Source organism: Equus caballus, chromosome 16 (genome assembly GCF_041296265.1).
Source record: "Equus caballus isolate H_3958 breed thoroughbred chromosome 16, TB-T2T, whole genome shotgun sequence".
In the NCBI taxonomy this organism is placed as follows: Eukaryota; Metazoa; Chordata; class Mammalia; order Perissodactyla; family Equidae; genus Equus; species Equus caballus.
In genome coordinates this window covers 79,859,479-79,886,967 of record NC_091699.1, presented here as the reverse complement: position 1 = coordinate 79,886,967, position 27,489 = coordinate 79,859,479, and the positions used below count along the sequence as shown (strand labels likewise).

Genomic DNA, 27,489 nt, shown 5'->3' with positions numbered 1-27,489 from the left:
TATTGCACTACCAACTCAAATGTTTTCACGTAGAATGCCTACTTAAAAAGATAAAAATAGCTGACAGACATTTGTGTATATTTGAGGTTCTCAAATAGGAATATTATGTTCACATTAATGTACCCCTTTACACTGAAAAAGGTCGCTTTCAGACAACTCCATTATGAATCTGAATTGGTAGGATCCATATTGTGGTAGTTATAATTTTCATTAATACTTTACAGAAAGAGAAATATGAAAAAAAAATCCAAGGGTGGCAGTCAAAGCTTCCTCAAATATTCTTAAAAGGTTATTACCTTTCTGTGTTGGTCCATGTGTCTGTAGGTATTCAGAGAGTATTTGTATGTGAAGAAACTCACAGGACATATTTTCTTCACTACATAAAACACTTGAGTACCATAAATTAACTTCCCATTAACAATGAGGAAGGGATTAAAGTTGAATATATTGTTTGTTTTACTATAATTTAGAGCCTTTGTGCTAAGGCAGTTTTGGGAGTATGTTTCCATCTTTCACTTTAGAAACAATAGTGTTTATAAATCTGGTCAAGCACTATGGGCTTATTTAGTAATGTACAATTCAGTGATTAATTTCTCATAATCAGCTGCCTACGTATACAAGTTTTCATGGTATGCAGTCAAGAGAACACTCTAGGTTGCAAAAGATACCTGTTTACCAGATTTCTTTCTAGTAAAATAATTGAATAATTTTTTAATGAAAGATAACTAGACAAAAAAATTAGATAACTTAGATAAGATTTGGTGCAATATAAGACACCAGCAGTGTGCAGTGCCAAGTTAAGAGTGGAAAAAAGGTCTTTAGAAGATGATGATTTCTAGCCATTATACTTTACCAAACTATAAAATTTTAAAAGTATAAGTAAAGCTTTACCAAATTAGTGTACCAGAGGTTCCAAAGGAATGGGATTTAGAAAGACTGCATTTGTTTGAAATTCGAAAACATCTCTAGTAACTAGAAAAGTTATTTTACAGATGAGTACACTAAATTTTTTTAAATGGTAAATGCCCTACAAAAGCAACATTAAGTTTCAAGGCCAGAAAAATTATCCCCATACTTTCCTGACATCACTCTAAACATAAGAATCACAATACCATCCAAGAATCTCAAAACTAATACATCAAACATGTTTGACATTTGGGGCTTTCTGAAATTAGTTTTTAGAACTTTATTTTACAAATGGGGAATACACTTTTAATTTTTTTTTTTTTTTGAGGAAGATCAGCCCTGAGCTAACATCTGCTAGCAATCCTCCTCTTTTTGCTGAGGAAGACTGGCCCTGAGCTAAAACCCATGCCCATCTTCCTGTACTTTATATGTGGGACGCCTACCCCAGCATGGCTTGCCAAGCGGTGCCATGTCCACACCCGGGATCCGAACTCGCAAACCCCAGGTCGCCAAAACAATGTGCAGGCTTCACCGCTGCGCCACCAGGCCGGCCCAATACACACACTTTTAATTTTTTACTAACATTTTCCCCCTAGAGATACAATTTAGACATTCTTTCTTCAAAGCAAAAAATCATCAAAATATGGGATTAGCATAGTAACAGCCTATGGATAAGGTTACACATGCATGTTCTTTATTGGTCTCCAAAACATTGGGAATTTATTTCAACGAAGGTTCTCTAAGCCTCCATTATTTGTATACAACTACAGAGAAAACCAGTTTACCAATTTACAATTTAGTGGTCAAGATCAGGGAAAATGATAGTCACTTTTTCAGTGAATAAATACATATCAGTCATTGCAGAGACAATTTACGCCTCTTTTATGCCCACTATCCAGGATAAACCTTTGCCAATCTCTAATTACCTAGGGAAACAAATTTAAACAAAGTATTGAGAAGGTGGCCCATATGTTGGGTATAACCTAGATGGTCTTAGCCTAAATTTATCCCTTGCTCCTCAAAGTACAGTGACTCCAGATATATGTTCCACAGATGCAATGATTTCTTTTCCCTGGTCAGTGCAGAAATATAATTTGTACTTCCTGAAAGTCTGTCTATGAAGAAAGCTTCAGTTTACTTGCCTTTGTCTTGTTTTGAATATATGAACTTACAAACTTTTCCAGTGACTACATTTCAGCTTGTATTTCATCAGGAAACATTGGATGTTTTTATTTTACAGGTCAACTATGTTCAATTCATTCTTGGCCAAGTTAGTAGTAAGTGGGCAGTTTTCTTGTAGAGAGCAATTCCAAACACAGTGAGTGGATGCCTGCTAGCTCTAATCAACAGGTTGTACCTCTTGTCCTTTTCTCTATATCTGAGGACCACGTACTACTTTATTGTCCATGGCCTCAGGCTACAGACCACAAAGGATTACTGGAAAGAAAAGGAATAGAGCATCAAATTGGTCCTTTCTTCCGACCCTCCCAAAAGGCCAAAACATTTCAATGGCTAAGTTTTCAATAAGATTCATAACTGCCTACAATAATCCTTTGAAGTTTTCTTACTAGAATGAAACCTGAGTTTTAAGAGAGTTACTGATTTAGTTTGGTGGGGGTGGGGGGACACAACAAGCAACAGTCACAGAATTTTCAAAAAGTGTAATAATTAGTGAAGATTATACATCAACTGATATTGCCCTAAGTTTTTCAGTTTTAAAATTTTTTTAAATTTCAAGGGAATAGGTTTAAACACAGGAAATAAAATATAGGGCAGTCCATTATATCTACATATTTTTCATCTTGGCCATGAGGTCCTCCAAGCTTTCACCAGAATCTTCCACTGTTAACTCAGGTACAGAATCTTCTTGCTATCAACAAATGAGGGAAAGTGAAAAAAGTAACCATATAAAATTCTTGATGTTTAGGAATATATAATCAATCAGTAAGCTTTAACTATGTTCAACAAGTTTGCAAAGTAAATTTTAATATGCCTTCTAATTTTTAAGAGAGACAAAGTCCTTTGCTTTCCCCACCAGTCTTTTGATTTAAAGGCAGTAATCTCAATATTCTTGAGACCTCTACTAAAGTGGTATTTTTAAATGGTATTGTGGCTAAATCAATATGTAAAAATGATTATCTTCGTTAAAATAAAAATCTATTTCACTTGATTCATTAATGAGTGAACAAAACTATTTTATTTCTATTTTCAAACAGTTTAAAATGTGTTGTGTATATTTCCATATTAACACAGAGTACGTCTCTCTTTCACACATCTTAATACCTACAGTGTAAAGTATCTGAAACAGGAAATACTGCATTGGCATTATAAAGCAGGATGAAGATGAGAGAAGACAGACATTTTCTCTTATAAGATATTTGCTTATGGTAAATCAGATTTCAGATGTACCTTTTTGGGAATTGTATATGCCACTGTGATTCCTTCGGGTAAGTCAGGAACTAGTCCTGAAGAGTTTTTCAGTTCCTCTTCTGAAACCTCAGATACCAACTCAATACCTATAGAATTAAATTTGATCTTATAACAGTTTTTTAAGGAACTTAATGAGCAATATTATTCAAAATTTGTATAATCTTAATTATAATTAGGTTCCCTCCCATAAAAGATAATGTTTTACGCTGCCGTTTCAATTTATGAAAGAATGCCTACCCCACTCGTTGTCCTCATGTATTATCTCTTCCTCTTCTTGAACAACTTCCTGTCTGGGCAGTGCTGCCACCTTTTTCTTTAGAAATCAAACAGTGTCAAAGTGTTTTCACTCATTCTCAGTTCTCTGAAGCATTAATCAAGAATTCAGACAAGCTCTTTAATCTTACCAAAAGCAAGAAAGGACTTTGAACAGAATTTTCATTTTTGAAGCACAGTGAATAAATGAAAACTTTAAAAAATCCAGAATCCATTTATCTTGCACTGCAAATCTAAATAATTGTTCCTTCTTAAGTTTTTGTCCTATGCAATACGATCTCATACATTCTGACAGATTGACACATACCTTATATTCTTCCTGCTGCTTCCTGCAATTTCTGTCATCACACTGAGGATTTGGCTTCATGGACATAGTAGGGAAAAAATCCTGCATTGCATTGTATCCAAGGTAAAAACTAACAGTACCAAAATTTAACAGAAACCTAGAAAAATAAAGCAAAGTAGACTTGAATAAATAAACCCATAGAAGTATTAGAAGAAATTAATTTAATTTTTAAAAAATGATTTTGAAGCAGGTAATGATTTTTTTAACAAGCAACCAAGAAAACAATTTTTTTGTCTTGTTACTGGGTCTGGCTCATAGTAAATATTTATTGAAGGAATGAAGGAAAGAAAAGATTACTCCATTTCATCAACCGTAGAATGCACTATTATTTTTTGAACCTCTAATAAAGATAAAATGCTGCCAATTAAACTATGACGTGTCAACAACTTTAAGAAGCATATTGACTTCAGAGAGGTTAAAATGTGGAAGAAGTGTATATTAAAAATCCCTGAGACGTGGTGCTAAATCCAACTACTTTAACTTTTTAAAGTTTTTATATATAACTTACTGTAAAGTTTAAAATCTTAAATGTACAGCTCAATAAAATTTTACAAAAGTATTCACCCATGTAATCACTACCAGATCAAAATACAGAGCATTTCCAATATGCCATAAAGCTCCCTTATGCTCCCTTCTAGTCAAATCTGATTTCTTTTAGAAGCTTATATAGAGAGGAAAAATCATGTGCAAAAGATAAATAACACAAAGTATTTGCAAATGCATGTTCTTAATATATACAAGGAAAGACAAAAACTGAGCAAAGAATATGAGCAAACAATTCACAGAAAAATATAAGTGCTCAACTCTTTTCACAAGTAACTGAAAGTTAAAATGATGCCCAATTTTCACCTGTCATATTGATAAAGATTAAAGAGTTTGATGATATTCAATGTTATCAAAGGTGTGGGTGAACCAGGTACTCCTACACTGATGGAAACGTACAATCCTTTTGAAGGAAAAATGTAGTAATATCTATGAAAATAAATATTGCATAAACTCAGAAATTCCACTTTTAAAAATCCACACTGGCAGCCATCCCAATGGTGTGGTGGTGAAGTTCACACACTCAGCTTTGGCAGCCCCAGGGTTTGCGGGTTCAGATCCCAGGCACGGACCTGCACACCGTTTGTCAAGCCATGCTGTGGCAGCGTCCCACATACAAAACAGAGGAAGATTGTCACAGATGTTAGCTCAGTGACAATCTTCCTCAAGCAAAAAGAGGAGGACTGGCTACAGATGTTAGCTCAGGGCCGCCATCCTCACCAAAAAAAAAAAAAATCCACATCACAAAACTCTAGTATACAAAGATATATGCAAGATGTTGTTTGCAGCATTTTTCATAATAGCAAAAAAATCTGTTAAGTAGCCTAAATATCCATCAGTAGTTGTTCTTAGTGCTGTGCAGTCGATTCTGAATCCTAATGATCCTGTGTATGGCAAAGCTGAACCCTGCCTGGCCTTTTTGTGCCATCATCTCACCTTCTGGTGCCATATCAGACAATGCTCCACTGCTATTCATGGCCAATTTTTTTGGAAGTGGGTGGCCAGGTCCTTCTTCCTAGCCTGTCTTAAGTCTGGAAGCCCCACTGAAACCTGTCCACCATGGGTGACCCTGCCGGTATTTGAAATACCAGTGGCATAGCTTTTAACATCATAGAAACACATAGCTGCCACAATATGACAGCCAACAGACAGGTAGTGTGTTCCCTGACCAGGAAACGAACCTGGGCCACGGAGGTAAGAGTGCTGAATCTTAACCACTAGACCACCAGGGCTGGCTATGTCCATCAACAGAAGGCTGGCTAAATATGACACATCCATAAGAGAATACTTTGTAGCCATAAATTTTTTTTCTCCCTTTTTTGTATCATACTATAAAATGTTTTGTTTAGATAGGGCCTACTGAAGTTTACACAGGTTATTTACTCTTCTATGAAATAGCCTTAGGTAGTTGCCTTGAGCATTCTTAAGTATGCTTTTTACAATTTCCCTGCTAGCAGCTGACACTTCTGATATCAGAATGCCTCCCTGTATTGTGCGGCACTTTGTTCTTATTAGTTTGGAGGCTTACGAAAAATAACTTTACTACAGTTGTAAAGTGGGATAAAAACAGCCTAGTTTAGGGAACACTTAAAGGGGTTCTGCTTTTAATAAGGTGTGAGTTGGTTCAAAAACTCTTTGACATTAATTTTAGCTTCAAAGAAACCTCTGTCCTTTTTAGCTATAGTTTAGATGGTATGGTTGCTGGATATCTGTTTTTGGATAGCAGAGATATTACCCTGGTTAATATTCAATCACATTTATATTATTTTTATTAAGAGTTCAATCAAGATAGTGGAAGCAAGTGCATTTATGCCTTATTCTACACCCTTTGGTCAAACCTGCAGAGATTTAAATCACTTGGTTAATGCTTCATAAATGAATACATTAATGCCACTGTACCACTGAACAAGAGGTATTCCAAATGCAGAGAGTAACACAAACATGTATTAATATATGTAATATTAATATATAAATTAAATACATTATTTATATATAAATAAAAATATACACACATTATATATATAAAACTTAAAAATATATGTATATTTAAAACTAAATTTTAAAAAACTAAATGAAATACTTAGCTGGTAATTCTAATATTTGAAATGCTTCATGGAATATATTTATTTTTATCAAAAGCAAACAAGACAATTCAGAAAAATGAGCCCTCACTCACTTTAGCACATTTTGTACCAAGATCCCAGCAACGACTCCCATAGTGGTAGGAAGACTGGCTGCACAAACACCCTCTCGCTTCAGAGTCTTTTCATCAATATTTGCCGCAACTACAAGTGGTGGAGCACACTACATGAAAAAGAATAAAAGAAAATACATCTCAACAGAAAGGGGGAAAAAGTATAAGATGTTCCGAACAGCGGTCCATCACGTTCAAAGTTTGTTTTTTCTTTGAATTGTAATACATTTTGAATGCCCCTAGGAACTCTACTTAACAGTGAAAAATAACCCAAAATGAATCACACATACATACCGCAAAACAAGCAGATTCTCCAGGAATTATGAGCTGTATATGCCCTGAAACTGCATTTTCACTGACCCCAGACTCCATCCATATTTGTCCAAGTTCATTACAAGCCTTAGTAGAAATATGTGAAAACACAGGAACATAAAAGAGCAAGAAATAATTTACCATAAGTTCTTTTCATAAAAAACTGGGATTTCACTAAATGGACTACCAAGGGTTTTTAAAACTTAATTTTCAGAATAAAAGAGCAAAGCTGTAAATGGAATTCCTTGGCAATTGCCACTCTCTATTTAAAAAGTAAACTGATAGCATTCAAGTAAGCAGTCAATAAATATCTAATTAAACTGAGCTACAGTTTGTTGGATTTTTTATTAATGTAAAACTTCATTTTTCTAAAATAATTTCAACAAAAACCAGTTGAAAAGTTGAAAATACAATAATCCAAAAGAAAAAGAATTCAGTTTTATTTTTGAGAAACTATGTTTGTAGGCAATTTATACATTTTTATACATTTACTTAAAAATAAATTAACAAAAGTTAAAACCAATTCTGACCAAGAATAAGAAAGTATAAGATATTCATTTTAAAAATCGTACACCATAAGTATCTGATATTTTATAGTTTCCTCTATTGGCATAAGAAAGAGTAGGATACTGAAACATATGCCACTGCAGCAAAGCTAGATAGGTACCATAGCTATTAGAATAAATTTCAAAAGAATGCTAACAGAACACAAAAAATAAATAACACACATTATAAAAGGCTTTAAATAGGGAACTATTTTTAGGATAGAGAATACATACTGATAGACTATACAGGAAAACAGATAAATCCACGAGTGTAACACCTTACACAATCGGAATACTCACTGTGTTTATTGTCATTCGAGCTTCAAAATTGTCCACACAGCTAAGAACTAGATCAACAGATTTTCCCTCTTCTAATCCACCATTACTAGGCAAAGAAAATAAATTTTACTTGAAAAAAAATCAGGACGCAAAACACATTCTAATCAGACTTTGCTCAGTCACACATTTATTCTTTGAGTAAATGTTTGAGTATAATTATGACATAAAAAGTATTTAATATTAAAGATCCAGTATATAGAGTATTGAGTAAGTATTATGAATATGTCAATGATACTACAGTACTTCTTGTACAAGGGTGCAAGCAGTATAAAGTCTGTTCACAAAAAGTACCATTTCTCTATCAGCTTTCAGACTTTTATTCATATTTCACTATAAATGTAAATGCAGTAAAAGTTAAAAGCTAATTGAGTACAATTTAATATTTCAGTGGTATTGACAGTGTGCAGAAACCCACTTTCAAACAGAAATATAATCTAGAACACAGAACTTATAATTGAGGCTCTCTTGTTATATCATAATACTTTTTACTGAGCTCCTAATACATAAAAATCACACAAAAATTAACTTTTAAAAACAAAAATATGTCATCTACCAAATCATTGAATTAATCAGTCTTATTTTCTAATGATACTTGTTTAACTGACCAGGACACACTGTACAAAATATTCATAAATAAAATTTTACCTTATTCTATCCATGAAATGTTGAAAATTTTCTACTGTGGTTATATTGTAGTTGTGGACTTCAAAAAGAACATCAGGATTAATGTTCCTAACAGGGAAAAAGGGAATGATTATAAAAACTACTAGAGGAATAGTACAAGAAAGCAGGAAAAACAACTAAAAGAGTTAAAGATCATTTAAAAGCCTAAAATATTTACTATCTGGCCCTATACAGAAAAGGTTGCCAATCTAGATCTAAGAGGCAAGAGAATTTTTTATACAAGAGAAGCCTGAATTTTTATAGAGAAAAATTCAGGTCCATTTATACATTAAGCTACCTTATACCAAATACACAAAGCAAGATTTTACTAAATATGGTCTTTAACTACTATTCCATTTACCTCAAAGTATGTTCTGCTGCTTGAACTTTACTTAATCCTGCTTGATGAGGCTGGAAGAAAAGTCTGTTCATATTGGCCAGTTCCACCTTGTCATAGTCAAAGAGTAGCAACTAAAATGAAAACAGTGGTATTCTAATGAAAAACATACCAAAAAACAAACCAAAAACAACAGAGAATAAACTATCGGGCTTTACATTTGACGGGTTTACCAGTTTGACAGTAATAACAGCTAACTCTGAAGCACTAGGTGCCATATATTAACTCATTTAATGCTCATTTGAGGTAAGTACACAGATACTATTATCCTGTTAGAAATGAGACAACTAGGGCACTTGCCCAAAAGCTACTCAGTTAATACACAGTGGAAATGGGACCCAAATTCAGGCATTCTCAATCCAGCATTGGCACCCTGACCACACTGCTGTACTGCCTTTCTAACCAATTTGCTGAGAAATTAATGTTCATTCCAATTTTTAAAAACTGGTCAAAATTCCTACCTCACTCTGATTTTTGCTAAAAGCGAAGAACCATTAGATAAATGAAATTTTTAAATAAGATAAATGTCATAACTTAAAGCTTAGTAAAACATGACTCCTTTTGTGAATATAACACTATACATACCCATGCCATGGCTAAAACATTATTCCAAATAGAATTTCTAACCAACCAATTAATTGTTATTTCTTGCTATATGTTTAGGTATGACAGCATTTGTCACACACACAATTTTTAAATGGCCAAAAGATTCTATTTCTCATCAGTAAGAACATCAGTAAGAACTCAAGGATTTCCAAGGTCCTCTCCTTGATCTAAAATTTTGTGACTTTCTAATACAAGTCTCAGTATCCTAAATTTAACAATAAAAACAAAAATGGGATTTTCTTCTCAATACAGAAACTAAAAGAAATTAACCCAGCCCATAAAAACAACACCTAGGTAAACCTTAATATCTTGATAGAAAATATATCACTTATGCACTCTATGATAATTTTCTAACCCTACTGAGAGTCTCCAAAATATGGTTCATTTAAACTCATTCAACAATTTATTAGGTCAGACTAAGTACCAAATTTGAGTTTCAGCCTCACAGCTGGTTTATGAGTAAGTTTCAAGAAATCCTAAATTTGGGGACAGGAGGTGTGAGTTGTAACTGCCACTAATTAGCTCTGATCGTGAGTAAGTCACTTTCACATTTTAGGCCTGTATCCTCACCTGTAAAATAAAGCAGCTGATCTAGATCTGGTGATCCAGGGTGCCCTGGGGATTTCAGAAACTTTCAGGGATAAGAAGCAGGCTATGGGTCTCGAACCCTCCACTTCCCTACTTAACCCTATGAATTAGCTTCTTGTTTATCGCTTTTACATATTGAAGAAAGAGTTCTGAAACTCACCTATGTAGATCTTTAGCTGACAAACTTGAGTGTACTTTGGAATCACCCAGGGAGTTTTAAAAAATACAGATGTCTAGGTCTCATGCCCAGAGATTCTGTTAAACCTATTATGGGGTGCAGTCCAGACATCAGAATTTTTTTCAACTTCCCAGGTGATTCTAATTATAGCAATATTTGATAACCACTGTTCTGAATCCTTACTACTCAAAATGGTGGCCTGGGCTAGCAGCATCACCTGGAGCTTGTTAGCAATACAGGAGCACTTCCCCAACTGTACCATGCATATGAATCAACTGGACAATTTGTTGAAATACAGATTCTGATTTAGCATGTCTGGGATAGGGCCCGGCAGTCTTCATTTATAACAAGCAGATGCTGATGCTACTACTTCAGGGAACAGACTTTTGAGTAGCAAGGATCCAGCAGTTCTTATAGTCCCTGGGACACTTTAAGAAATTGTGGGAACTTGTTAGACATTCAAACTCTTAGGTCCACCTGAAACCTAGAGAATCAAAACCAGTAAGGTACGGTCTGGCAATCTGTGTTTTAACAAGCCTTCTAAGTAATTCTGATATATACTCAAACACGAGAATCACAGATCTCCATGATCTCTACTATCGTTGGTCAATGAGCCAGGGTACTTATGTCAGCTATAAGCAATTGTTGGCTGGCTTTTGTAAACCTCTCAAAAGACTTTAAGATGTTAATAAACATCTTTAGTATTTTGGTGTTATCTTTTCTATACTGGTAAATGAACGCCAACTTTGAAACCACTTTCTTTTAAGAATTTGGGTCATGGAGTGGACCAACATATTAAAAAGCATTGATAAACTGTGTGGGAAAATGCTTGCTTTATCAAAATGACAAATTAAAGGGTTTATAATTGTGGAAAATTTTATGTGTTCAGCCACTACATATCTAACATCATGGACTTTGGCCTTATAAATCTAAGACTGGTAGACTGATTTCTGGTATAAGGTCACTTCTTCCTACCCACAATCTAAATCAATTTTAGAAACAAGTGAAAAAACGTATGGGTTAAAAAAAAATCTGGAGCATTCCCTACTTCAATTTCAAGAGGAAGAAATGTATATGCTTTCTAGTCTGTCTTGTATAAAGCGTGTGTTTAAAAAACATTTGTTAGATGTTTCAGTGTTTCATTCACACACTTTATCAATTTAACTGCCTTCTTTCCTAAGCTTCTATACCTAAAACACTTAAATCCAAACTGTTTATATATTACCCCAAATGAACAAGTTCCTGAACACAATTAGGTAGTCCTTGTTTAATTAGCAACAATATCAGCTTCCATTTTGATAGGGTTATGTCTTAACTCCCTCAGGCAGAAAGAATAATCTGAATAAAAACACCACAAATCAATAAACAATTATTAATGAGAAAAGAATCCTAATTGTACCTGATTTACTTCAGAAGTGAGTAGGTTCCCTATATGATAGGCAAAGAGAAATATTTTTACCTTACCAATGCCACATCTTGTCAGCATTTCAGCAGTCACACTACCAACTCCACCAACACCTACTATTGCTACAGCAAAGGTACGAATTTTCTGTGAAATGCAAAATTATATACGTGTGGGTTAACATCAAAAATGTCATCAAAAATTTCCATTTACTGAAATCATCTTCAAAACTTAAAAAGGCCTATCATACCTCATAGTCGCTTACAATTCCCATTCGTTTCAATGCCATCAGGCGGCTTAAAACAAAGAAAAAAATGTTTTAAAGTTTACAATCTTTTAATTAATAGTGATACAGGTACACAGACATCATCACAGAAAACAAACACAAAAACTCAATCATTACTCATTCTTTAAAAGAGGAGAAATCTTTCAGCTGGCTTTTACCAAATGAAACTAAGTCACCTGGGCAGCTTTAAAAGCCCCGATGCCTGACTACCCTCCCAGGTGTAGCCTGTGCAACAAGTTTTTTTTTTTAAAAGCACCTCAGACGTTCTAAGGTATACACAAGATTGAGACTACTGACTTAAATGTTAAGTGTCTAGATGAGATGGGTCAAAGCGAAACTTCAACATTTTCCACGCTTTCTTAGTATATGTAAATATTTAATGTTTTAACACTCACATTTAATGTTAAGCATCAAGAATAATCTCATGGCTGCAATTCCACTCACTCGTGGCCTCTGCCCCAAATGGATGACGTCCACTTTTAGTTAGCACTTATTGTATGCCCAGGTTCAGCTAAGGGGCAGACAAGTATTCAGAGCTGGGTTTCTGAGCCAGTATTTGAAACCAGGTTTTCCCATTTTAAAGCCTGTGCTCGCCTCTCCATTTTCCCCACATGCTTATAATTATATTCTATACCACATAATTTTACATTACTTGTGTTTGTTGATCATTATTCCACAACCACTGAGTCTCTCAAACTAAAGTAAAAGGTCTTTGAAGGTCAGGGGCTTGCTTTCTTTTATATCACTTGATGCAGTTAAAATGATGCTGAGCACCTACAAACCTCTCTCCTATGTATCTCGATATCCAGTACTTTATCACAATTCTTACAACTCTGTCTTGTAATCTCATGTTTACCTTTCTCTCTCTCACACACTCATCTGGTAATCTCTGGAAGGAAATGACCATGTCTACTTTGTATCCTCAATGTCTGTGCATAAAAATACTTAACAAATGGTAGAAAATATCATCCAGGAGAGCTGGAGATGAAAAGGTGCTAAATATTTGCTGAACGAACAATTCTAAAAATTAAGGCTGACCTTTATTAAATTTCCATGTACTAGTAGAGCTGGGGGGACAAGAGCCATCTCCTATGTAGCATTTTAATAGACAGATGGTGCAAATGAGATAGAAAATACAGTACTAAATGTTTAGAGTACTGAAAGGTACTCAGCTACTAAGAGTTGGGATTATGAATTCCATCAGTCTTGGCTCTGGAGTGCTGACCCTTAACCACGGCGCTGTATTCGGCCTGCTGATTAGCAAATCTTCCAAGAAAGGAGAGAAGCGGACAGGACTGGCAAAGTCGAATGGCTTTAGAGGGAATCCAGCTTTCTCCACCACGCCCCCAATTTAAGTAACACTGAGAAGCCTTTATGAAAATCATAGTTTATGCTTAGCAGGTTTTAGATTTGATGTCATCTTCTAAAAGTTACTACTATCAGTTTTTTGCAGAGCGAGGTACACTAGAAGAGGCTGGGGCGGTAGGAAACCGGATGTGTCCCCAGCAGGCACAGGAGCAGCACATATGGCTGATTCACTGGGGTTTTTTAAAAAGAGAAAGAACATCTTTTGACCAGTTTTAAGACTTGGTCTTGCTCGTTTGGAAACAGGACCCCCAGAACAGGAAGAGAGAGGTGTGAGCTGGAGAGTAGGGGAGCGCACCTCATTCTGGACCCCACCAAGCCCGTGACCTCGCCCCCCTCCGACCCGCGACGCAGGTCACCTGTAGGGGTTGGAGTCCACCACCTCCGGGCTCATCTTCTCGATGCGGGCCCGGCCGCCTCCTCCGTCGCCGCCCCCCAGGGCCCGCCGCCTTCTCTCCTGGGCCAGTTCCCGCTCCAGTTCCTCTACCCGCTGCTGCAGCCGCTCCACAGCCTCGGCCATGGCTGGGACCCCGGCCGCCAACGCTCCCAGCTCCGGCCGCCGCCGCCGTCGCCGCCCCACGCTGCTAGGCCTGCTGGGCCAGCGAGGATACGTGAGGAGGCACCGAGGGGCAGCCTCCCCAGCCCAAAAGCCAGGGGAAGTGCTCTCAGCCCCTCACAGCCAGCCACGTCACCTCCGCCCCCGCGGGGCTCCCACAGTCCCGCTTCCGGTACGTTGCAGTCATTGCTCCCCGTCAGGAAAACCCCCCCCCTCTGAGCTTCCTTCTTCGCCCGGTCCTAAGTGACATAACTGTCCGGAGCTGGCAGCCTGCGATGCTGCCTTTCCTACCGGGCGGCCAGGAGAAACGCCAGGATCTTTTATTCCCGGGCTCGTGGGCACGGCGGGCTCTTTTCTGAACCGGACCCGCTAGGTCTTCCGCCTGTCGGCGCGTTAAATTTGGAGGTGGAAAAGGTCTCTGTGTTCTTATTTGCCCGAAGAGACTAACGTGGCTCTGCGTTCTTTAAAACTGAGGCCTGCAACTCCGAGGCTGACTGAAAAGTTTAAATCCGAACACACCCGATGCCCTTTTGGTATTTCCGTATGCCAAATACGGATTCGGCTGGTTAGCAACTGCGCCTGGGGACTTGTGATTGGCTGGAGCCGCCCGGACCGCCTCCGCCTGGGCGTGTCTCAGCCTCAGCCCGGGGCGTTACAGAGAGTGGCTGTCCCCCGGCCAGAGGTGTCTGAGCTCTGAAGAGCCCTAGTTTCTGCGGCCTGAGGGGCAGCGGCAGTGATGGAGACGGATGTTGCGCGGGAGCCCGAGACGATTGAAGTGCTGTCTCAGCACAAGTTCGACTGTAGGTCCCTGGAGAACTACCTAAACAAGCACCTGCCCGGCTTCCGGGCCGGGGCCGAGCCCGAGGCCAAGTTGACCGTTGCCCAGTACAGGTATCGAGGCCAGCCTTCTCTTCCAGCAGAAACAAATAAGTGCCTTGTGCTTTTTTTCCTTTGTCCCTGGGTGGGTTCCCAGCCTTGTGCTTTTTTTCCTTTGTCCCTGGGTGGGTTCCCAGTTTCTCCGGTCTGGGTTTCTTTTCCTGCAATAACGGCGCACTCTGCAGGCGGGAGCTGACATCCCCGGTCGCCAATTCTAGGGCCATAGTGGAAGCACGGTAACATTCACGATTCCGACTATGAGAAAGAATCTTTTTTAAAGGATGCGATTACGTACCTCAAGGATTCACCGAGGCAATTAAGGTTGGAAGCTCTGTGGGACATAAAGAGGCCTTCCCTCAACTTTTGTCCTATAGCCGTTAGAACTTTTTTCTGCGACGCAGATGTTATTCCTTACATTTGGCGTATTCTCTGAGGCCGAATTAATGGCATAAGCTGGGGAATCAATTCTAATTGTAGATCTTCCATTTATTAAATCACAGAACCACTTTAGGTTTTAGTTCTTTTTGAAGTGAGGGAATGGAACTGGATGACGATCCTGAGAACTGTACCCTATCGTGAATTTGGCTCTAATCTGATACTTTATAATAGAAAATAAATTGAAAAATAAACTTTATGATAAGAATAGTATTTTGATAAACACAGAGCTGTAGAAACAGTCCTGGCTTCCAGAAGATCAGATTTGCCACTTAATAGGAATTTAAATACGTTATGTAAACTCTCTGAGAGCTAGTTTCCTAATCTGTAGTAAATAAGTGCCGGTTCTGAGTAATCCTGATAATTTATATTCCTTGACTACTGATTTCGGTGAAAATAAAAATAGTGGTAAAGGAGATGGATCATAGAGAATTTGGGGGTGTAGAATTAAAAGGCCTGTGTCCCAATAGATGTTGGAGGATTAAGGAGAAGGAAATTGAGATAAAAAATAGCTGAGGTTTCTAGCCTAGAAGCTTTGTGTTGTAACAAACCACAATCAATCAAAGTTCACATTTCAACTATTGCACTTGCTGTGGAAATCTGGGACAAGTTACTTAAGCCGTTTGAGCACTGAGTCCTCCCTTTGCAAAATGGAGATAGTCATATTTATTTCCTACGTTTGTTGGAGAATTATCTAAGTGAAAGATACTTAATTCTGAATTAAGTAGAATGTTAAATAAACCAGGATTGTGCTTGATAAATGGAATTAGTTGTGGCATAAATAGTATATATATGTATGGAACTATCCCACAGAGAATACACATTTATTTCCAGGACATATGAAAAAGTTTATGAAAATTGAAGACATAATAGACCACAAAGGAAGTTTCAAGAATTCTAAAGTGTCAATCATTAGAAAAAAATTTTTTTCAGAATATAAATGTGGAAAGTTTAGAAATCAACAGAAGAAAGGCAGCTAGCAAATACATGTTTAGAAACTAACTGATTCATGGATTAAAGAGCCAATGATCTACAGATAATAATAGAGTTTATCAAAGTTCAGTATGCAAAAATCAATTGCATTTCTGTACTTTAGCACCAGTTAAAATGTAATTTTCAGAAAGATATAGTTAATAAGAACATCAGAAATATAAATTGCCTAAACATTAATCTAATAAAATATGTGCAAGACCTTTGTAAAGAAAATTATAAAACTGTTAGGACTTTAAAAAGAATTGAATAAATTGAGAGACGCCATATTCATAAATAGGAAAATTCAATGTTGTAAATTTCTTTTTTTCCCTGACTTATCTATAGATTCGCTGCAATGGCAATCAAAATCTTAATTTTTTCTCTAATTTGAAAAATTACTCCTAAATTTTATGTGCAAGAGCAAAGGGCTAAGAACAGCAGAAACACTCTTAAAGAAGAACCAAAGTAGGAAATTAGAATTAATATGGCGTGATATTAGCACAGAGACAGACAGACAAATACAAGAGAGAGCCCACAGAAAGACCCGCGTATTATAGAACTTTAATATGTAACAGTGCTGGCACTGAGAATCAGTGGTTGGGGGGCGGGGAGGGGAAGAAGGACTTTTCAATAAGTTATACAGGGATAATTGTTATCTGTATGAAAAAATTGAAATTAGACCCTTTCCTTACTCTACCTCATGCATTTCCAGGTGAATTACAGACTTGAATGTTAAACACAAAACTATAAACCTTTGGAAGACATGTAGGAAATGATGTTTATGACTTTGGAGTAGAGAAGAAAATCTTTAAAAAGACAAGCACAAACCATAAATGAAATGATTGATAAATTTTCACTGAAAGATTCCGTAAAGAAAGTGAAACTACAAAAGAAAATATTTGCGATGTATATAATGGATAAAAGATTAATATCCAGAATATACAAAGAAGTACAATAGCCCAAGAGAAAAATGGGCAAAAGACTTGAAGATGCTCAACCTCATTACATGGTATTAATTGGGGAAATGCAAATTAAAATGACAGGATACCATTTCACACCACCATATTGACTTTTTAAAAAAAATCTGACGATATCAAGCATTGGTCAGGATATAGGGCAATAGGGACTCATATCCACTATTGGTATGGGTGTGAATTAGTAATTGGTATAACTACCTTAGAAAACAATTTGGCATGATCATGTAAAGATGGAGATTGGAAGATATACATACCCCATGACACAGCAATTCTATTCCTAGGTGTATACTCTTGAGAAATTCATGTACTAGGGTATCAAGGGATAATCTATAAAAGTGTTCATTGCACTGTTTGGAATAGCAAAAATAGAGGAAATAACACAATGTTCATCAATAGTAGAATGGATAAATAAATTGTAGTATATTCATATGATGGAATACCATACGGCAGTGAAAATGACTCAGCTGCAGCAGTACACGACAACACAGAATCAAAAAATGGACAAATAAGCAATATATTGTTATGGAGATAAACTTCAAGGGAATGATAAATTTAAAAATCAGGACAGTAGTTACTCTGAGGGGAGGCGCACACAGAGGGCTTCAGAGATATGATCATTTCTCTGGGTAGTGAGAACATTGGTGTTTAGTGCATTATTCTTTATGCTTTACAAATTTTTTAAATATTCATTTTTATCTATGCAGAATTTATTTTTAGAATTTGCAAAAATTAAATCATCTTGGAAATACAAAATATTTAGAATTAAACAATAATGAAAGCATTATATAGTTTGATACGACAAAACCTATGATTTGCTGCTAAGTGCCTAATATGTGCCTGGCACTGTTCCAAACACTGGGGATATGACGAACAAAAAGTCTTGCCTTCTTGGAACTTCCATTCTATTTGGAGAAGACAGAAAATAAATAAAATCACCTTCTAAATATTACAGTTTAGGAGAAGGTGATATGTGTTATGGAGAGAAATAAAGGAGAATAGGAAATGTTTTGGGGGAGGGAGCAGGAAGGCCTCCTTGAGACGTTGGCATTCAGCAAAGACTTGAAGGAGATGAGGATGTGAGCCATGTTACTATCTGGGGGCAGAGTGTTCCAGGCAGAGGAAACAGCAAGTGCAAATGCTCTGAAGGTGGAGTATGCCCAGTGTGTTGAGGGAATACAAGCCAGTGTGCCTGGAATAGAATAAGCAAGGGCAACAGGGGGGCCCTCTTGGCCATAAGAAGGACCTTGGCCTTTACTTTGAGTTGAGATGGGGAGAGATTAGGGGTTTGGGGGAAGGAGGGACGTGATTGTCTTTTTTTAACAATCTCTTTGCCTGTTGTGTTTGATTGAAGGGAGCAGAGACAAGGAGACCAGTTTGGAGTATATTACAGTAATCCAGTGGAGAGGTATTAGTGGCATGGACCAGGATGGTAGTGTAGAATAGGTGCAAAGTGGTCATATTATGGGTTTATTTTTGAAGAATTTACTGACTGATCACATGTGGGGTGTGAAAGAAAAAGAAGAGAAGAGAAAAATAGTATTCCATTTTTGTCTTGGTAACTGGAGTATGGAGTTACCATGAAATGAAATAGAGATGTCTGTAGAGAAGCAGATCTGTAGAGGAAATATCAGGAACTCTAGTTTTGGGACTTAAGTTTCAAGATGCCTTTTAGACATCCAAGTGGATGTACATGGTAAGCAGTTGGCTATCTGAGTCTGGAGTTCAGGGCAGAGGTCTGGACTAGACATATACATTTGGAAGTCCTTGACATAGGAAGGTATTTAAAGCCATGAGATCATAGAACTTACCTAGAAAATGAGTCTATATAAAGAAAGAGGAGGTCTACAAACTTAGTCTGAGGCACCCCAATAGTAAGAAGTTGAAGAATTAAGGAGAAACCTGCAAAGAAGTCTGAGGGGTGGCCAGAGAGGTAGGGGAAAACCATGGCTTGATACCATAGCAATATTAGTGACCTTGAAAAAGTAGTTTCAGTGAAAAGATAGGAATGAAGCTTGATTGAAATGGATTTAAGAGAAGATAGGAGAAGAACTGGAGCAGGGAGTATAAACAACTCTGGAGTTTTTCAACAAAGGGGAATATAAATGTTTTAAGTAGAGGGGGAGGTGAGGTCAAGAGAAGTCTTTGAAAAATAAAATAGCAGCATGTTTGTATGCTAATGGCAGTGATCCAGAAGACAGAGAAAAATTTGTGCAGGAGAGAGGGCTGGAATGAAGTCCTCGAGTAGGCTGGGATCTAGTTCACTACAGAAGGGCTTGTCCTTAGACAGGGATGTGAAGATTCTTCTAGACTCTGCAGGAAGACACAGTATCTGGGTACAAATGCTTGCAGGCAGTAGATATGGTAGTGTAAGCTTGTGGAAGTTCTCATCTGATTGCTCTTATTTTTTCAGTGAAATCAGAAGCTAGGTAATCAGCTGAGTGTGAAGATGGAGGAAAAGGTGTTGGAGATTTGAAGAGAGGAGAAATTGTGAAACAGTCATCTAAGAGCATGGGAGAATAAACAGGCTAAGGAAATATATTATGATTGCCAGGCAGGATTCACTTTGAGGTTCATGGTCATGAATTTGAAACAAGAATAGTTATGATGTGGATCAAGGCTGCCCCAGGGAAAGAAGCCCAAGGTGTCCTGGCCTACATACCGATCTATATTATCCTCTGGGAAGTATAGGATGTCCTGACCTGATTCGTATCTAAAGTTAATATGACCACATGATAACAAGACCCCACCTCCCCTGATATCATTTTAACGATTTTTTTACATGATCTTTCCTTTGTCTAGTAAGAAATAGTTCACATACTTATGCCTTATAAATTTAGCCCTCCCCTCAACACGTTGCAGCTCTTCACGGCCATGGGTCCTGTCCTCATGCTGCAGCACTTCACTGCCCATGGGTCCCATCCCCATGCTATTCTCTGAATAAAAGAGCACTACTACTGATGCAGGCTCGGCGAGCTGAGGAGTCAAAAGAAACATTTCTTGGACTCTCAAGGTCTGGTAGTAGTGCTCCTTTATTCAGAGAATAGCATGGAGTTGCATGGGACAGGACCCATGGGCAGCGAAGAGCTGCAACGGGTTGAGGGTTAGGGCTAAACTTATAAGGCATAGGTATGTGAGTTATTTCTCTACAAGACAAAGGAAAGGTTATATTAAAAAGTCATTAAAATGGTCCCAGTGCAGGTGGGGTCTGGTTATCGGGTAGTCCTATAACTTTGGATACAAATCAGGTCAGGACATCCTATACTGCCCAGAGGATGACAAGGTATACAGATCCTCTGGATATGAGAGAATCATTTGATGAGAAGTGGTCCAGGAGGTGAAACTTTGCTGACATGTGGAAGACAAACAACAAAATAGACAACAAATTATAATAAGCAATACAAGCAATATGATTAACCCAATGAATAAAGCTTTGATAGTAGTCCAGAGACCTGGACCTGACCAGGAGTCCAACCAATCATTTAGGAATAGAGTAGGGTCAGACATGGATTTAATTTGGTAACTCATATCAGGAAACTTGTCTGGGGCTTCCATGTGCCAGATAAAATTTTTGGTTCCTAATTGGGGAAGGAAAATTAAGGCAAGGTGATCATACCAGTGGAAGACAGAACGGGTCCAGCATTGTTAGAGGATGGGTAGGTTAGCAGGAAGAGATATAGTAAATGTAGTTCTACCTTGCATCCAGATGAAGCCTAGGGTGCATCATCCAATCCTTCCAGGTGGCAGCGAAGGCTGTAAGTTGCAGCCACATAACCATTGAGTGCTGTTAGGGGCTAACCAATGTATGCTGGGCCGTCTATCCCAGTCAGTCCCAAATCAGTATTTCTTAAGGCTATGATATGAGAATACTTATAATGGGGAATTTGTCCCATAGGTCAGGTGCTATTAGACCATGTATCACAAGTTTGATTGGTTTGTTCCCAACATAGGGTGGCCTTTTGCCTGAGTTGACCACTAGTAGGAGTGAGCCAAATATATTTGTCCCAAATTTGATATAGTCCATCCTGTGTATTGATGGGTTGGTGACTTTACCTTTGGAACTATTGTTTATGATCCACCTGTGACAAGGCAAATTTAGTTAGTATTTGGGCAGTAGAGTTGAAGGAAAAGGTTTAATTGTAGCCGAGGACCTCCCAGGTATCAGAGATGGATGGCCACAAGGAGACATTATGATTAGTAATAGATGAGTCTTGTAGAAGAGAAGAGCTAGAATCTAATATCCATGAATGTGTACTATAGCTTCTACTGAAACAATTTTTCTCTCTAAAATCACCCTCATTTTTACAAAAGATAGTCAAATTAAGATTAACTGGTTTGCAAAATAAGTTTAGCTTCAATAAAACTTGGTCCAATTATTTATATAAGTGCAGCAAGAATAGCAATTGATTGTATAGGCTCTCTTAAATCTGTTTTGCTGGAATTTTTTATGAGGAATCTCAGATTGAACTTTAAAAACCTCTTGAGGCCAGAAAAGCCCAGCCAAGAACTTGCCATCAGACTTTGCCTTCAGTACCTACAGATTTGGGTGGACTCCTCTCTTCTTGAGGTCCCCCCAAATATTTTGAGGTTCCTTGCACCTGCCAGATAAGTGAGCTTCCTTACTTACCATGTAAGATTGCTGGAATCTCTGTAAACAAGGTACCAGGCAAATATTTCCAAAAGGCTTTATTCCAGAAAGTCAACCTTATTCCTCAAAGGAGGTATTGTCATATCTGAGCCTCTATGTTTCTCTCAAATATGATGTTCCAGTCAAAGCCTTGGTAATATAAACAATGTTTCCAAATGTGTCCTGTTATAAGGAGAACAGATTCTTATTGAACATATGCAAATAACTATATTACCACAAAATAACCATACTCACTCACAAAGAGTTGCCATATTCTGGAGGGATCAGGTAGGGAAAAAGCATAAATGTTTCAGTTCTGCTCACAAAGGTGTAATTTCACCAAATTGCTATAAGTCATAGTTGGCATAAGAGAAAAAGCTTTCCTTAAATCTGAGAAAACAAAACAAAACATCAAAAACTCAACAATATTTCAAACAAAAGTTATAAAAATTATAATCCTCATCAGTTCATACAGTCCTGTATAATCGATTTCTTGATCTTAATCTTCTGTTAGCAGTTTTATGAGGTCATCAGTTTCTCCATTAGAATTCTGTAATTTCTTATCCAGTTCAGTTTTACAATTTGAAAGTTTATCAGAAACCTGTAGTTTAGAATCCTGTGTCAGAATTGTTTCCATGAAGTTTTCTGAAGATGAAACATATTTGCAAAATCAAACAGCATCAGAGTAAAACAGCAACTATCTGCAAATGACAAAAGACTCAAAAGAGCAATTGACAAAGAAAGTTGGCTACTTCTGTGACGTACAACAATCCAAGATAATAACTGGAATTATGGCTGACAATCAGAATTTTAGCAGTTACGTAATTTTAAAACATTTATGTCAATAGCATCCACCCATATAATACCACCTAGGAAAGTTTATCATCACTTATTTAGCAATGCTTCCCATGTAGTTTAATAGACAAAATAAGCCTAATTAGTTTAGTATTTTCCTCCTTATAGGAAGAGAGAGCAAATTTCTTTGAGAAGTCTCAGGGGCCTTCTGAAAATCCTGATAGAAATCCTCTTCCTTCTTCTAGGTCAAAAGAAAGCCTTTATTCAGGATTTGAATTTTTTTTTCAAGGGAGAAGCTTGTGTCAAAAATATCAACAGATTTGGGGCTGGCCCCATGGCCAAGTGGTTGGGTTCGCGCGCTCCACTGCAGGTGGCCCAGTGTTTCGTTGGTTCGAATCCTGGGCACGGACATGGCACTGCTCATCAAACCACGATGAGGCAGCGTCCCACATGCCACAACTAGAAGGACCCACAACGAAGAATATACAACTATGTACCAGGGGGCTTTGGGGAGAAAAAGGAAAAAATAAAATCTTAAAAAAAAAAAATCAAAAGATTTTAAAGCACTTTTTTCAAATAGGAAATGACACTCACTGCAAAACACTGCTCAAGTATATATTCAAAGTGGCATCAGAAACAGTCAAGAGCAATTAAAACAGTCAAAAAATCTTCAGAGAGACCTCTTTCTTTCTGAATATAGGAAATTATTTTAGCAAAACACAGATTTTCTGTCTTTTAGGTAGACTTAGAGCAAGCCAAAAGTTCAGACCATAAAACAGTTATTGTGCCCACAAACTCTTATCCGTTTTCTTCTATCTAAATCGTTTGTTTCCAACAATTATGTTCATATTACCCACGAAAACTTCATGAGACATTAGACAAAATTAGCCATCATTTAAAGCTATTTTGCTGATGAATTTCTAACAAAAAACATGAGCTTATTTGACTAGTAAACTCAGGCTGCGTGCCTGCATCATATCCAAATACTGACAACTCTGAGGACAAGACTATTTCAATCAAATGAACAAACTTAAGCTTTCATTACCAAAGGTTAATTCACATCACATTAACTTGAAAGACATTGGGTTAATTTCTGCTACATTTAGAATTAATGTAAGGGATTACTTTAAGGCAATTAGAGCTCTTAGTTTTGCTCATACCGTTGGAGGTACAATACCACACACATATAATGTACATAGACACACATACAGAATCTCTACAGCTATTTTTTTTAAATTACTGCCATGAATCAGGTACAGTAATATAAAGCTCCTTAGTTATGAATCCAAATTTTGTTTTAAGCTTTTTTACCAATATTTGTGGAGAAGACACTTAGGATGCTAGATTTTTTGGCAAGGGCTTATGGCCATTTTTTCCTTTTTTTCCCCTCGGTCTTAGGAATTAGTGATGGGCTAGATAGTCCCCAAAGGATTTGCAAGCTCTTTGAGATCATGGAAAGGGGTGGAACCTGAACCACCTCTAGAGCTGCTTTTCCAGACTTACAAGTATTTTCCAAGGACAGTTGCTCTTGGTTTCTCAGAAACTGGGTTGTAACTCAAATGACATTATAGGTTGATCTGCCTGTCCAACTGCATCACAAAGGCACAGAGAAACTCCTCAGGTTTTCTCAAAGGTGGAGTTTCTGGGGCATACCCCATCCAATTGAAAGTGTTTCCAGTTAATTAAAATGCACTCAAGAGGTGAGTCTCTGGGATGCTTGGGGCACTCCCCATGGCAGTAAAGCCAGTATCCAACTGACGGTGGGCTAGAGAACAGTGCAGAGCCTGACTGCGGCTGTCAATATAGTTATAAGATTTAGTCAAGTCCTGCTCAGCCGGGGCACTTAGTCCCTGAGCCAGCACAAAGCAAGCCAGGGAAGCAGGCGGCAAAGGCCTGGAGTGGGCAGGGGTCTGGGGCTCCCAGTGCCAGGGTTGGGAGTTAAGTCTCTGGCGAAAGGTTTTCAAGTTTTCAATTTTACAGAAGGTCCAGGTTCTGCTCAGGTCCAGCCTGAACTTAACCTCGACTTGGTGACAATAGAGGAGGTGATGAATGAGACAGACAAAGGAGAAGAGATCAGGCCTCACCCTCATGGCCTCTTCCTGAGGGGTATCAAGATAAGGGTTACACAACGATTCCTGTGCTGGGGTACACAACCCCAGCAGGACAGTTCACAGAATAAATCATAGGTCTCCTATCCTCATAACTGACTCAGTAGGTGCCTAAAATACTCAATGAGTCAACCACCAAGAGAGGGTGCCACATGTGGGGTCGCCAGGGTGATCAGGCCCAGAAACCAGAGTGGGGACTCCCAAGGGTGGAGCCTTTGACTCTTTGAAGATTTCTCTGTTTCTCAGTTGCAAGGCTCAAAAGGAGACCAAAATGGCCACTGTAACTTTAAGAGAGACAAACTAAAAGGGTCTATTACCTTGAAAATCCCCCCTGAACCTACAACAGTGTCCTACCCATAGTTCCTCCTCTGGGGTTTATATAGCAAGGGGTGATGGGGCATGCCCCTGCATTGCATCCCTTGTATACCTTCTCTATTATGCCCAGCAGTAATAGGTGCCTAGTGAATGGTCCCAGAGATAGAAGAATAGAGAAAAACAGTGAAGAATTTTCCGCCAGTCTTGGGGACATTCTACCCCATTGCGTCCTGGAGCTATTCTCCCAAGAAGGGGTTCCCATACTCAACCAAAAGTTAGCGTTTGGTACTTTCCTTGAACCAGAGTCCTGATTGGGACTTTCCCACAGTTCAGAGTGTGGTCAGGAGCCATAGGGAGGGATAACAATGCAGCCTTAGGAAAAGAAACCTGCCATAGGAGTCTTGGAGATTGGTGACTGTCCTAATGACTTAAGTGGTTGACTCATGCCCATGTAAAATTTATATGTTAGAGACAGGAAGGAATGAGTTAATTCATTCTTCATCACCCTCAGGCTTAAGGTACTGATTCTCTTCAGGCTGAATGCCATGGTTTGCCTCATAGAGTAGCCATGGGCAGGAAATGTGGATTCATACAGCTGTCCAAGAAAGTTCCCTATGGAGAAGTGAATTTAGATCCATCCTTGAAAAAAAGAAAGGCACAAGGAAGAAAAGGGCACTTACCAGAACTTAAGTTCACAAGCCGATGAAGCAAGATCCCCATATGGGCCACCAGAAGAAATGATGCAGGCTCGGTGAGCTGAGGAGTCAAAAGAAAGATTTCTCGGACTCTCAAGGTCTGGCAGTAGTGCTCCTTTATTCAGAGAATAGCATGGAGTTGCATGGGGACAGGACCCATGGGCAGCAAAGAGCTGCAGCATGGAGACAGGACCCATGGGCAGTGAAGAGCTGCAATGGGTTGAGGGTTAGGGTTAAACTTATAAGGCATAGGTATGTGAGTTATTTCTTTATAAGACAAAGGAAGGATTATGTAAAAATGTTGTTAAAATGGTCCTAGTGCAGGTGGGGTCTGGTTATCAGGTTGTCCTATAACTTTGAATACGAGTCAGGTTGAATCAGATCAGGACATCCTCTACTTCCCGGAGGATGATATGGATTGGTATGTAGGCCAGGACGCCTTCGCCTTCTCTCCCTGGTTCAGCCTTGGTCCTCATCACTACCAGACCTTGAGAGTCTGAGAAATCTTTCTTTCGACTCCTTGGCTCACCGACCCTGCATCAGTTATTTTAGTAGATATTATTGATACTTTCCTCAGATTCTCTTTGATCCTTTTTTACTGTTTCTATGCATACCCTGGTTTGGTGGCTTTTGCTTCCAATAGCCAGCACGTATGGCTCTTTTTTGGACCACCCTTGGGCTACTGGAACTTCCTTTGCCCTGAATGTTGTAGTGCCCAAGATGGCCCTCAACCAATGACTGTTGGGTTCAGGAGTATGAAATCCTCATCATTCTTGCTTTGGAGATAAGACAACTCTCAGGTATAACTTACACTTCAGAGTCCCTTCCCCACTGTGAAATCAGGCTGAAACTACCCCCTAAGGAACTTTGTCTCAGATCATACCCTTGCTTGAATTTCTGCCTTTTCCTGACCTGCTTCTTCCAATTCCTTATTGGTTTCCCAGCGTTTCCTTAATAAGTCACTGGCACACAGATCTTTCCCTCAGGATCTGCTTCTAGGAGACCTGACGTAAAACAATACTCAATGGCTGTGTGTTTCTTTCTCCAGCTACATTCAGTTATATGAGTGTAGAGAAAGAGTTGGATTTAACTAGGATAGGGGAAGCCAAGCAAATAATGTGAAGTGAGAGAGGGCAAGTGTATTAAAGATGTATTCAAGGGAGTGGTTAAGTAATTGATCATCAAATTTCAGCTAATTAAGGAAGGACATAGTGAGAGGAGGGGGAAGCTGAAGGACAGTGAAAGGGTAGTGTGATCAATGGATGGTAGGTCCTAAGATTGAAGGATTGTTGAGATTGAGGTACTAGGGGGTGTGAGTGGAAAGATAGGAGATTATGCTCAGAGATAGAAATACTTAAACAGCAGGATTTTGTAGTGCTTGAGTTGTTAATATTGATAAGGTATAGGGTGTGTCCCTCAGAATGAGTGACTGAGTTAGGGTAAAAGAAAAATCACTGGAGGAGAAGAATTCAAGGAACCGACAGGCCTCACTGTTAGAATGAACATCTGTGTGGATTTTGAAATCATTAATAATTAGGATAGAGTAGTGTTAATAAGAGTGAATCAAGCTAAAATCCTTAGGCAATGAGAGGGAGTGATCTAAGTTGGTAGGTGACTGCAACAAGAAAGGGTGGAGGGTGGTAGAGTCTCGTTACATGAAATTCAAAGTTGAGAGAGAGGGGTTTAGACAGGACAGAGGGCAAAGAGTGTGGAAGTGATAGTGAGTATCAAGAAGGACACAGACTCCATCTCCAAGTCCACTG

The 27,489-nt window shown here is 38.3% G+C and overlaps 3 protein-coding genes across 6 annotated transcripts in view; 1 reads left to right on the top strand and 2 right to left on the bottom strand.

The window, feature by feature from the left end:
* Window positions 1-1,578: 1,578 nt before the first annotated feature.
* Window positions 1,579-14,115, bottom strand: UBA5 (ubiquitin like modifier activating enzyme 5). 2 transcript variants are annotated; one of them, XM_070238155.1, is made up of 12 exons: window positions 13,733-14,115; window positions 11,973-12,018; window positions 11,780-11,869; window positions 8,913-9,022; window positions 8,534-8,620; window positions 7,850-7,934; window positions 6,987-7,121; window positions 6,675-6,802; window positions 3,917-4,052; window positions 3,574-3,649; window positions 3,316-3,422; window positions 1,579-2,776 (listed from the first exon to the last, which is right to left on the bottom strand). In XM_070238155.1, exons 1-12 carry the CDS (start codon window positions 13,891-13,893, stop codon window positions 2,693-2,695), a joined length of 1,245 nt encoding a protein of 414 aa, XP_070094256.1. In that variant the 5' UTR covers window positions 13,894-14,115; the 3' UTR covers window positions 1,579-2,692. The 2 variants fall into 2 exon arrangements, with proteins under 2 accessions (XP_070094256.1, XP_001497519.3); XM_001497469.6 differs by having other exon boundaries at window positions 6,987-7,091.
* A 405-nt stretch (window positions 14,116-14,520) lies between these two features.
* Window positions 14,521-27,489, top strand: part of ACAD11 (acyl-CoA dehydrogenase family member 11) — an 84,312-nt gene continuing 71,343 nt past the window's right edge. Inside the window, exon 1 of one of the 2 annotated variants that reach the window (XM_014731869.3) lies at window positions 14,521-14,721. In XM_014731869.3, coding sequence (XP_014587355.2) covers window positions 14,666-14,721 — 56 coding nt within the window. In that variant the 5' untranslated portion in view covers window positions 14,521-14,665. Of the gene's footprint in view, window positions 14,821-27,489 lie in introns of both variants that reach the window. The other variant, XM_003363160.5, reaches the window with a different exon arrangement.
* Window positions 21,856-27,489, bottom strand: part of ACKR4 (atypical chemokine receptor 4) — a 92,918-nt gene continuing 87,284 nt past the window's right edge. The window contains exons 3-4 of one of the 2 annotated variants that reach the window (XM_070238157.1): window positions 25,712-25,787; window positions 21,856-22,514 (exon numbers count right to left, since the gene is read on the bottom strand). In XM_070238157.1, the coding sequence (XP_070094258.1) occupies window positions 22,435-22,514; window positions 25,712-25,787 (156 nt within the window). In that variant the 3' untranslated portion in view covers window positions 21,856-22,434. The remainder of the gene's footprint in view (window positions 22,515-25,711; window positions 25,788-27,489) is intronic. The other variant, XM_070238156.1, reaches the window with a different exon arrangement.

Bases quoted from the DNA above. Each gene is read 5' to 3' on its own strand.
- UBA5 (XM_070238155.1), bottom strand. From the start codon at position 13,893: ATGGCCGAGGCTGTGGAGCGGCTGCAGCAGCGGGTAGAGGAACTGGAG. The intron at 11,870-11,972 runs GTATGATAGGCC...TGCATTTCACAG, and splicing joins GAATTGTAAGCGACTATGAG to AAAATTCGTACCTTTGCTGT. The intron at 2,777-3,315 runs GTACATCTGAAA...ATTTGTTGATAG, and splicing joins CATATACAATTCCCAAAAAG to CAAGAAGATTCTGTACCTGA.